This window comes from Eumetopias jubatus, unplaced genomic scaffold, assembly GCF_037043125.1.
Source record: "Eumetopias jubatus isolate StellerSeaLion01/CBP00866 unplaced genomic scaffold, mEumJub1_p1.0 scaffold_8, whole genome shotgun sequence".
Classification (NCBI taxonomy): domain Eukaryota; kingdom Metazoa; phylum Chordata; class Mammalia; order Carnivora; family Otariidae; genus Eumetopias; species Eumetopias jubatus.
This window is the reverse complement of record NW_028274814.1, coordinates 46,858,335-46,870,603: the sequence shown is the minus strand read 5'-3', so window position 1 is coordinate 46,870,603 and position 12,269 is coordinate 46,858,335. Positions and strand designations below refer to the sequence as shown.

Here is a 12,269-nt window from a genome sequence, read left to right as displayed (position 1 = left end):
TAATGAGATTGTCAGAAATATTTTTCATACCAGAAACTCCTTTAACTTCATCCTTCATGCCTATCTCCTCTTTAGAATTACCTCATGAGAACTTTCCTTGTCTCCACCTTTTAAATGCAATTTTAAATATTTCCTGCTTCCACCATGCCTCTTTTATCCACAGTTAGTAATGCTGAGATGCCAACTAGCAGCAATAGTAACCTTCTGCTTTTCTGATTTTTAGGGGATATTTTAGGACTTGCAATGCAAAATCTGGAGAATCTTCTCCAAATGCCCTATGGATGTGGAGAGCAGACTATTGCCCTACTAGCATCTGACACCTATGTCCTTGACTATCTGAAATCTACTAAACAGTTGACAGAGGAAGTTAAATCTAAGGCTTTCTTTTTCTTGTCTAACGGTGAGACCACTTAAGTAATTTCTGCCCAAAGAAAATAAAATCAATTGTTACTAATACTACGATGTCATAAAGCTATTATTATGAGGTATTCTCGTGGAGAGAAAGTGGATCTGAACTCTGAACTGGGGTGCTCTGAGTCCTCACTGTTCTTTTTTTATTTTTTACTTCAGTATCTTTGTAGTCATTTAGCTTCATAACTTAGAACAATAACATTTCAAATTCTGAGCCCGGTTTTTTTTAATCTGAATATTTTGCCAAGCTACTTCATTTGTTGCTACTCTAATAGTAGCTATAAGTAGTTCACTTATTAACTTCTATATTTGTTTGCTCAATGGTGTTCCATTGCAATGAAGTGATTGGATTTGTATGTAGAAAAAGGGTATATAAATCTTGTAAAATATGTTCTCAAGGAGAGGCCCAAGGGTACAATTTCTTCAGGTTTTCTTTTCAGAAAGATAACACAGAAGCCAATTAACCTTAACGAAACGGTATTAAACGATTGGTTAAGTACCTATTACTGAGCTGGGCATAATCACATGTAATATCTTGTCATTAAAACCCTATAAAGTAGGACTTAGTTTTTCTCACTATGAATAGAGACCCTGAGTTTCAGAAATTAAAATTGAAATGATCAATCTAGTAATTTATGTCTGTCTAAAACCCAAACACGAGGCTTGTACTATGCCATTCTTTTTCTTCTCATTTTCTTAGATTAAAAAGATAATTTCCTATGATTTTTTACTTTAGGTTATCAAAAGCAGTTGTCTTTCAAAAACCATGATGGTTCATATAGTGTGTTTCAGCAGAGGAATCAGAAAGGAAGCATGTGGTAAGAGATGAAAATTTTATTTTGAATAGTATAGGAGTCATCTGAGGAGGGCTTGGGACGGTCTGAGGGAGTTGAGTATGGTGGGATTTGGAAGTAAAATGGGTTTCAAAGTGAATTTACAGAGATGAATCAGAGAAGCTAAAGTGTTTGATTCTTCTAATTCTAATGCGACCATATACCTGGAGTGCCATGTCAATTTGCCTAGAAGTCTCATCATTTACTGATAGTCCCCTGAAAATGGCACAGGCTAGTCCACACTTCTCAGAGACCCATGTGGATAGTCAGGGGAGAGGAAAGTAAAACTAGAAGGCCCGAAGGGTGCCTGGGTGGCTCAGTCGGTTAAACCTCTAACTCTAGATTTTGGCTCAGGTCATGATCTCAGGGTCTTGAAATCAAGCCCTGCACTGGGCTCTCCCTCTCCCTCTGCCCCTCCCCACCCTTCTCTCTCTCTCTCTCCATCCCTCTCTAAAAAACAAACAAACAAACAAAACAAGAAACAAAAAACCTAGAAGGCCCCACCAAATTATACCCATTCCATCTCCATGTATAGATAATCCAGTGAACCATAAAACAAGAATCTTGTTTGTAAACATGCTGAAATGACCCACTCTTCTTTTTACATACTGATATTCGGAACATTTTACTGACCCAAAGGAAAAATGCACTATCAATAAAGATTCTGTACGGTCAGCATTAGCCAAATTAGATGCATCCATTATCCGAAGGGAACAATGGTGATGAACCCGTGGAGTAGATGACATTTCTTTCTTATCTAACTTTTGCCTAACTAGTGATTTGCATTACAGGCTCAGTGCTCTTACTTTTAAGACACTAGAGAGAATGAAGGAATATGTTTACATTGACGAACAAGTTCAAAAAGAGACCTTAATCTGGCTTTCAAGCAAACAGAAAATAAATGGCTGCTTTAAAAGTGATGGCAAGCTTTTCAACAATGCCTGGGAGGTGAGAGACGAACAGAACGAGGCTTTCCTTGCCCCTTTGCATTGCCTTACCTTTCCTATCTCTGATCTAACTAACCTGGAACAGGAATATTTTTCCTGTGAATATTACCCTTTCTGAGTCTGCTGAAGTCATAGGCTCATGGTGTATTGGTCAACAGCATCATTCCACTGCATGCATGCTAACCCTAGCTAGACTTAACTCCTCATGAATCTGTGGGTTGCTTTGCTGTCTTTAGTTCTTCCATACAACTAGTCTCCTTCAGTGGATAAACTGAAAACAGGAGAGAAGGAAGAGAAGAGAAACCTAGAAAGGAAACATTCATAAATGTTTGGAGCCAGACAATATGTCAAGGGTCGGGGCCCTGATTAGGGAATTCATTCCTATTTATGGATGTTCAGGAAGAATATCTAATAATTTACAGCATTTCAGTGAAACACTCTTCCGATACCTTCTCAAGTCAAATCATAAAGGCCTCGTTTGCTGTAGGTCAGAATGCAACTGAGATGAACCATGTCCTTGATGGTACCCACGCCTTCCCTTTCCCTTTCCGTATTTAGATAAATCACTAGGCATTTTCCCTTCTGATTTCCTGTCTTTGCATATAGCTCTCCACCTCCATTCCATCCTCTGTGTCCTTTATTCTCCTAATTTTTGTATTTCCCTTTGAAAACAATCCCTCTGATACTTTAGCATTAGCATCCCCTAATATCATCTGAAATAGTCTCAGCGCTCCCTCTACATCCTTCTTAATCACCACCCCTATTCTTGGATTTTGGAATGTAAAGCTAGTCCACTTCAAAATCTGGACAAATGACCACTCTGTGTGGAATTCAATTTAATGCAAATTGTTTTCAAATTGTTACACTGTGTGTGTGTGTGTGTGTGTGTGTGTGTGTGTGTGTGTGTGTGTGTGTTGAGTTGGGAAGGAGTAAGAAACAAAGGAAAAATAAAAACCTATACTGCAGTGGAATGGTGATAGAACTTGGTATAATTTAAATGGATCCCCACATCTTACTTTAGGGTTTCCTTCTACAGTTATTTACACCTTGAAAACTGAGCTCCTTGGATTTTCATTTTCTAAAGAAGAAAGAGGTCACCTTTTGCTTGAATAGAGAAAATGAGAGGTTTTTACCGGATCAGTGGATCTCCAATGCCATCTGAATGCTGTTTGCATTAGTATCATTAGAGTACTCATTCATTTCCCTGTATCTTGTTCCTGCCTGAATCAGAATCTCTTGTGCGGATGCTGGTTTACTTAAGGCTTAAGTTCCCCATGGCATTTTTGTGCACTGTCAGTTTACAATTGCGTAACTTAAAAATGCTTTTCTGATTTTACACCGTAAGAATCTATGAAACCTGACTATTGTTAGCTATTAGGATACTTTTCCAGGAAGGTTCAGGCAGCTGCACAGAAGCTTTCTGCCCCACCGCAATAGAAATTCTTTGTTTGCTTTTCCAAAGTAACAACAAATAGAGTAAAATAAAATCATATGAATTGCTTGGAATTCATGCCCAAGACTAGGTCACATCAATAGATTATATACGTCATTAGTATACTTGAGATTAATGGTATTTTTTAATTTCAATACTATAATGAATCTTGGTGGATTCTTAAATAGCAAAGTTATTAACCATTTAATTTTAAAATTACATTTAAGGTTTTTTTTTTTAATAAGTGTATTTGTTCTAGTGTTTCTTTCATACTTCATTTCATTTCAGAAGAATAGCTCTTTTTTTTAAATTTTTTTTTTTAAGATTTTTTTCATTTATTTGACAGAGAGAGACAGTGAGAGCAGGAACACAAGCAGGGGGAGTGGGAGAGGGAGAAGCAGGCTTCCCGAGGAGCAGGGAGCCCGATGTGGGGCTCAATCCCAGGAGCCTGCGATCATGGCCTGAGCCGAAGGCAGATGCCTAACGACTGAGCCACCTAGGCACCCAGAAGAATAGCTCTTTTTTTTGTGGTCTACTGTCCTGTCCAATTAATTGTCCCTTTCTGTTTAGGGTGGAGAAGAAGAGGACATTTTACTCACTGCATATGTTGTTGGAGCCTTCCTTGAAGCTGGACTCAATTTCACTGTATGGCTTCCCATCGTCCTTGAGTCCCAGTTACTTAAATGCACATTAAATCAATTATGGATTCAGAGTGATCTGAAATTCTCAGACTGAATGAAACATCAAGAGAGCGTTTAGTTCATTACCACCCCTTAAGTGAATGCTGCTCACAGTTTTTTTGATTTGTAGAAACTGGTGATGAGCACTCTTTTGAGTTTTTCTCTAGGGAGAATACACAAGTGCACACATACACAAGCTTTTCATACCATTTCGGGTATTGAAATGTCTCCTGAAGTTCAGCCATGAATTTCAGGTTAAGAACCCCTATTCTATGTATATAAATAACCCAATATTCTGTTTGTCTAACCGATTCAGTGTGTAAACATTTTCAACTTAAGCATGATTCACGTTGGCTACCCCCAATCTCAAATTCAGATTATCTGACTCAAAAATCTATTCCTGAACTAAGATAGCAGGAATTTTCACTGTCATTAGTATATCTCAAAAATCATCCTTAGAAATATAAGCCTCTATTTTAGGCATTAGAGTAAAATACCTTGGTTCTAAAAATAAATTCATTCATATGCTTTGCTGCATAGAAGAAATATGTATTATTAATTAAAATATAACTGATGAGATATAAAAGTACTATTTTCATATTACTTACATTTTATTTCCCAAATCCTAATATCACCATTAAAAATAAATTCCAACAATATTTATAAAGTATAGTGCATGTGTGTATATGAATAGGTTTGTATGTAAAATATAACTCAAGGATATATACATTTTAAAGAATGATTAGTTTAAATATTCAGCAAGCTTATAAAGTACTCAGGTATTATTTTAAAATATATTATCCTTCTCTTGACTAGTTTCCTGCTCTACGAAATGGGCTCTTTTGCCTAGAGGAGGCACTGGAAGATGGTGTCACTAATGGCTACATCCATGCAATTCTAGCTTATGCTTTTGCATTAGCTGAAAGAGAGAAGCAAGTGGAATCCTTACTCCAGATCCTGGATCAGTCTGCTACCAAAACAAGTATTATTCACTTTTACTAATGGGGATGACCTTGAGAATAAAGCAATGAAACTTACTTCGCAATCATATGGGAACCCTGTCTTCACTAGTATGCTTCTATTTCTCTTAAGGAATTTCTCAGTGGCCCCTTTATCTTTAAAGAACATTATATATTTTCTACTTCCCTCTTTCTCCTTTCTGCTAGTTCCCTTCCAAATGAGTGAAGTAAAGGAAATCAAGCATGATGACCATGCCATAGACCACGTACCATTTTTAACGTTAGGAGGTTGCTATGGGAGGCCATATTAGTGTGCTAGGGCCACCATAGCTAAATACCACCGACTAGGTGGCTTAAACAACAGAAATTTATTTTCTCATGGTTCCAGAGGCTAGAAGTCCAAGATTGAGGTGTCAACCAGTGTGGTTTCTTCTAAAGTCTTTCTTCTTGGCTTAAAGTTGGGTGTCTTCTCCCTCTGTCTTCATATGGGCTTTCCTCTGTGTGCCTGCCTATCTGGTGTCCCTTCTGTGTATCCAAATTTCCTTTTCTTATTGGAACAACAGTCATAGACCCAGCCTAACAGCTTCATTTTAATGGAATCACCCCTTTAAAGGCCCTACCTCCAAATAGAGTAGCTCACAATCTGAGGTACTGGAGATTAGGACTTGAATCTGTGAATTTGAGGAGACACACCCAGCCCACAGCATAGGCCAGGAATGGAATTTGCACTGTTCTTATGTGTAATTCCTGGTGTTTATAGGGACTGTGTGAAAGTTCTTCCTTTTCCTCAGATAATGTAATACATTGGGAAAGAGCAAAGAAACCCAAGACAGAAGCATCTCCATCCTTTATTCCTCACGCACCTTCTGCTGAGACCGAGAAGACTTGTTATGTGCTGTTGGCTGTGCTTTCCAAGAAAACTCCTGACCTCACCTATGCGACTAAGATTGTGCAGTGGCTTGCCCAACAGATGAACTCCCACGGGGGCTTCTCTTCCACTCAGGTAATTGATGTGGTCCCGATATTAATAACAATATGTGTAATGCTACTCTTCAATAATCTAGATAGCAAAGGTAATCATAGAAAATGCCTCCTGAGATGAAGAATATTTGATATTATGTGTCCTATTGTTTAGTCAACAGCTATTTGTTGGGCCATTCTTGTGTAACAGACAGTAGTAAGAATTCTCTATACACAATTGAATACACTAAGCCTCTTTTCAAGGAATTTATGACTTATTTATACCTCCACTTACACAGAAGTAGCATATAGGTCTAGAAGAGACTGTTGTCATAGAGTCTTGATGATAAGTCCAATATCCAATGATACTATGATACTATGTATCAACCAACCAAGAAAAAAGATTTCTCTGTATTTCTCTGGTGTGTACTTTGGGAAACACAAATGAAAGGAATGAGTAACAGAAGAAATGGGTATAAAAAGAATAGTGGTTTATGTCTTAACAGGAAAAAAATTAAAATTCAAAGAAATGCAGTTTCATTCCCACAAAGGAAATCTTTACTTCCCTCCTTACTTTCTTTGCTGTAGCCTTAGTTTCTGAATAAAACCATATGTTAGTGAATCTGCCAACATCCTTTTCTGATTCTGACTCCTTTCCTCAAAGATCAATGGGCATAAGCATTATCCAAGGCAGCCAAAATACTTAGCAAATTGACATAATGGAAATATTATTATATGATAATAATGTTATATAAACAATATTACATTAGGTCTATTTTTAGGAAAGATTGGGCACTATTTTCAACATCAGAGATTACACTTTGTAAAATCCTTTAGACTATTGAAATCTAAGATTTGTTGAGGGAGACTAAATGACAACAATTGCAGAAGCAAATGTATTTTCCTATTGTTTAGGATTTGCTTCTTGGTGTTCTGTTGACTTAGAAATATTTTTATGGACTGACTTAAAGTTCATGGTCAAATGATGACTTATATTTCATCGTAACAAGCTTAGATCTTTGCTTCTACTGTTCTTTGCAGGATACTGCCGTCTGTCTTCTTGCCATAACCCACTACATGAAGTTCACCTTCTCGGATGATCAAAACACTGTCACCTTTAGCAGTGAAGAATCCAATGAGATTTTCCAGGTTAACAATGACAATCGCTTACTGGTCCAGCGGTCCGAACTAACAAAAGCACGTGGACAATACACAGTAGATGTGGAAGGACAAGGTTGTGCATTTATCCAGGTAATAGAAATCTACCTGAAACAGAGACAAGTATTTGCCAGTTAAAGAGGTAGGCTATCCTTTCAGTTATAGATGGAGTGTTATTTTACCATTGTGTATTTCCATTATTATCTCTGTTCTTTGTCTCATTGATATTTTCTAATCAATAGCTGAAAATGCAAGTTATTTTACGAAGAGATACTTACTCTTAAGCATAGCTGGATAACTGAGGAGTTTCTTGAAGAATGTCACAGTTAGAAAGCATTCTGATATCTCCATTATGTCAAGATTATTTGTTTATGTAAAGATTCTTGCATCTTCTGAAAACTGAACAATTACATTTTACCTCATCCCTGATGGTAAAGATGTAAAATAAAGTGCAATAATAATGAAAATAAAGAAAAAATAAGTCCTTCAGTTCTTACTACAGGATAAATGAATGGGTTGTCTTCTGATATGCTATTCTTTCTAGGGTACCCTGAGGTATAATATACTACTATCTGAAAAAGCATCTGGATTTTCCCTTTCCTTAGAAATAATCAAGAAAAACTCTTCAGATACATTCCAGAGTAAATTTGACCTGACAGTAGCCCTCAAGTAAGTGTCCCATTTTGATATCAACTCCTGAGTTAGAAAGAGGGTAATAGATGAAAAAAATAATTGTTTTAAACAGTAGCAAAATCAATATTATGATGGTAACCCCGATGAGTTCATATGTTGGTGATGATATTTCTATAACATAGTCTCTTTCTAGCTCTCTGGGTATATGTCACAGTTTAGTTCTTACAAAAGTAAGATTTATACTGTAGGCAAGTACAAATTTGAAAGCTTCTGCCTCACCGTCCAGCAATACCTCCATTGTTTTGTGTGTATGAAAGTACTGTCAGATTTGGACGACGGAGATACTATTTTTCCTCTTAAAGACAGGCACAGGTGGGCCAGCATCAGAAAACTATGGATGCTTATTCTACAACTGTGTAGAGTAAAATTTTAGATTTTTATTTTTTGGAGTAGACAAAATAATTCTCTTGAATTAAAATATAAGTTATAGGTGCCAGAGAGTTTTAGCCCTCGTTAATATGTGGGGAAACACTGAATAAAACTCATTTGGGGGATTTGTCTTAGGATTTCCAAATGAAAATCTCTTAAACATCAGAGCTAAGATAAGAACTACATACACCATGGAACTCTCAACTTTGAGTCCCAACAATGCTGTGCAGAGTTAGGGACGTAATCTACATGGCTTGGGGACATGCCTACGCTAAGATTCTGCCAACATCTTGCTTTCTAAACAAAGATATCCTTTAAGTATTTTGCAAATCTAAGGCTAACATAGGTATATGTGATATAAATTTATCAGCTTTGTTTATAAGCTAGGACTTTGAGGCCTCAGGCAAGCTTGAAAGAGATTGGGGAGATTCCAGGTCCAGATAATTCACTCTTTATTCCAACTTATGTGTCTATTGTCACACTCTAGTTGTGCCCATTCTCAGATGTTTAAACGTGACTTTCTTCAAGTGTTCCCTCTTCAAGAGCTTTTTGCTTTTGCTCCAGACATATAGCCAGTTGGTATCTATGTATCCACCATCCTTGCCATAAGATAGGTCACTTTTCTAGACTGTTGTCTAAACTTGTGTTTGTTTTTAAATTTCAGGTATACTGGAATTCGCAATAACTCCAATATGGTCCTCGTTGATGTAAAAATGCTGTCAGGATTTACTCCAGTCATGGCATCCATTGAGGAGGTAAATAATAGAGGTCTACACTTTCAGCACAGAAAAAGCAATAGTGTGTAGATAAAAATAATTCGTTAGCCAAATAAAGTCATGCAGTTCTTCCTTTAAACAAATGTATTCAGAGTTCATGTTTATTTTTGCCATAATGCTGGAGAGACAGTGTTCTTAATTTGTAGCAATTGGCAGTCATTTTTCCCACAGTCCATAATTTATTTCTTTATTTAGTCCCTACTTGTGTTTATAAAAATACCATGGCACAGGGAACATCCATACTATAGATTCATGGCAATCGGTTAAGTAAAAAGCATGAAACATTCAATACTGGAAGGTATTCTTTAATATTTATTCTCCATCCCTCCCTGCCAATTTCTATAAAGCTTGAAAACAATGGCCGAGTGATGAAGACTGAAGTCAAGAATGACCACGTTCTTTTCTACTTGGAAACTGTAAGTTGAGCAATAACTGTTTTTTCTTCCATGGCTTTCTCTTCTTTTCTGAAGGTAATTGGATGCTTGTATCTTATTCACATGTAAATGAATATATATCCAGTTGACCCTTGAACGACACAGGTTTGAACTGTATGAGTCCACTCACACAGGATTTTTTTTAATGAACGCAGTACAATACTGGATTGACATATATTCTCTCTTCCTTACGATTTTTCTTAATAACATTTTCTTTAGCTTGCTTTATTGTAAGAATGCAGGATATAATACATATACCCTACAAAATATGTGTTGTTTATGTTATCGGTAAGGCTTCTGGTCAACAGTAAGCTGTTAGTAGCTAACTTTTGGGGAAGTCAAAATTTATATGCAGATTTCAACTGCACAGGGGTTGGTGCCCTAAACCCCTGCATTGTTTGAACGTCAACTGTATATATGAGAAGATTTGTCAAAAAATACAGGACACTAAAGATGATCAGTGTTCTTCAGTCCCACTGACAATCTTCTCCCTGTTGACTCTAACTTTATCTCATATATGCCTTGGCTACTTTACTAGGTGACTCTCAAGTCAGAAATAGCATTTCCCTGTTTTTCATTCCTCACAGCATCTAACATAGTATGGCCACAGAGCAGACATATAATCCTTTTATAGTTTGACCTGAACTCCAACAAAGGCTGCTATGAGTTTTAGAGTCATCCCTTCTATATGTACATCATTACCATTCACATAAATGCCTACATTACCCTAATGCTCGACTAGATTTCTTGCACCTCAGTATAAGCAATGGAACTTAAAATTTCATATAATTTAATGTCACCAAACTCATTATTTTGTCATTACTTGCCATTATACAAGATCCTGATACCCTAGATCTCTTTAATTGGGTAAATCATGAACTTCTGGAGATAATTTGCTCTGTGGTTTTCTTTTTGCAGACCTGCTGATGTATTTATACCTAATGTATTTATAATCTGTGTCTTTGTGTGATGCAGACCTGATATATTTATACTTTCTATCTTTACCAGGTTTTTGGTACAGCAAGCCATTTTACTTTCTCTGTTGAGCAAACCAACTTTGTATCCAACATTCAGCCAGCCCCAGTTATGATCTATGATTATTATGAAAAAGGTAGGCAAGCAAAGCCCATGCCCTAAAGCTATGGAACATTATGTCTATATCTAAGACTCCCTGAGCCACTAAATTTTCCAAAATCATCCTCCATCATCAAAGACTAAATGATGGCTGGTTTTACTTTATATACTGATATTTTTTCCTCCCTGATATATCTTCTGACTGGGTCATTTTCCACTTACCAGAGTTTTTCAACTCCTGGAATCCTCTTGCTACAGTGTGAGAGATCTCCCCTTTAACTTGAAATACAAACCATGCTGAGCCTCAAGCTCTCTCTGTTGTTACTTTTGTTGTGTTAATGCCTCAAGCTCTCTCCGTTGTTACTTTTGTTGTGTTAATGCCAAGACTTAACCATTTCATGCAACCTTGATGGACTTTGATTTGAGAAGGGGAGCAGGCAATATTCTGAAATGTTATAGGAAAGTCATGATAGATTAGGTTTTCCAAAACAATTACTAAGATGTTGTAAAGACCATAAAAATTTTCCCTGGAAGGTCAATGCTGTTAGTTAACTCGTTGAACGTCAAAGTCTGTCAAGAAGTGAGTGATTGACTGTCTTGTAAAATTATTGGAAAGATTATGTCTTAATCTGGCTATAGAAAGTTGGAGATTTAAGAAGGGTGAACTTTCCCTTTATTTTCCAGATGAATATGCCCTTGCTTCTTACAACATCCACAGTGTTTCAGTTTCCCAGTGAGACAAATAAATCTAGGAAAAGGTAAGAAAATTACAAATATCGAGAACATTGAAACCGTTGAAAACACATCTGGTGCTAAAGTGAAAACCTAAAAAAGATACAATGGATGAAGCAAAGAGAAGTCTGTGGTTAAGTCACAGGGTTTGAATAGCTATGTGCACCAGATGAGTATTCTGATAGTCATTAAGATTTTATTTCTTTAAAATAGCTCTAAAGAATTTACAACTATATAGGTGGTTTTTATCCATGTCTCATTTTTAAAAATCACTCATCTTTGTTTTATAACTTGATAGGTCATTAACTACATATGTACCTATATGTATAATATCCACATATATATCATATATGTATGCGTGTGTTTGTGTATGTTTGCATATTTGTATGTTTGCTTAGGTATATCTACATATTTATTTATATATACACACCCACAGTTATTTATTGTTTAAACTATGTTTTTAAATCCAGGTGGAAAACTATTTACTTTGAACAAACTCATTCTTCTGTATCAAACCTGGAAGAAAACCGTGAACCACCTCCTGTACTGAATATACTGTAATCTGCCATGACTTCTTATCAGATTTTATTTCTTTATTATCCCATAAAGTGCTCTCATTTCTCATCTGAGTCTGTGGTTTTCTTTTCTTTCAGTATATTATACATAATTTTCATCCTAGAAAACTCAGGACTTTCTTTGATGGCAATTTGCTATTTATTGTCATCAATTTGGAATTTAAGCTTTTAGAATTATGGTGTACATAATAAGGAATCCTACAATATCCAGAGAAAGAACAAGAAAACCAGGGTCA

General features: G+C 36.4%; 1 protein-coding gene across 2 annotated transcripts in view; it reads left to right on the top strand.

Annotated features, from left to right (window-relative positions):
• The window catches only part of LOC114221656 (ovostatin homolog 2-like), a 48,495-nt gene extending 37,032 nt beyond the window's left edge, over window positions 1-11,463 (top strand). For both annotated transcript variants that reach the window (XM_088025552.1, XM_088025551.1), the window contains exons 24-35: window positions 224-400; window positions 1,148-1,229; window positions 2,036-2,192; window positions 4,194-4,268; window positions 5,120-5,285; window positions 6,054-6,265; window positions 7,264-7,473; window positions 7,925-8,049; window positions 9,107-9,197; window positions 9,566-9,634; window positions 10,661-10,763; window positions 11,411-11,463. In XM_088025552.1, the coding sequence (XP_087881678.1) occupies window positions 224-400; window positions 1,148-1,229; window positions 2,036-2,192; window positions 4,194-4,268; window positions 5,120-5,285; window positions 6,054-6,265; window positions 7,264-7,473; window positions 7,925-8,049; window positions 9,107-9,197; window positions 9,566-9,634; window positions 10,661-10,763; window positions 11,411-11,463 (1,520 nt within the window). The remainder of the gene's footprint in view (window positions 1-223; window positions 401-1,147; window positions 1,230-2,035; window positions 2,193-4,193; window positions 4,269-5,119; window positions 5,286-6,053; window positions 6,266-7,263; window positions 7,474-7,924; window positions 8,050-9,106; window positions 9,198-9,565; window positions 9,635-10,660; window positions 10,764-11,410) is intronic.
• The last annotated feature ends 806 nt before the right edge of the window (window positions 11,464-12,269 follow it).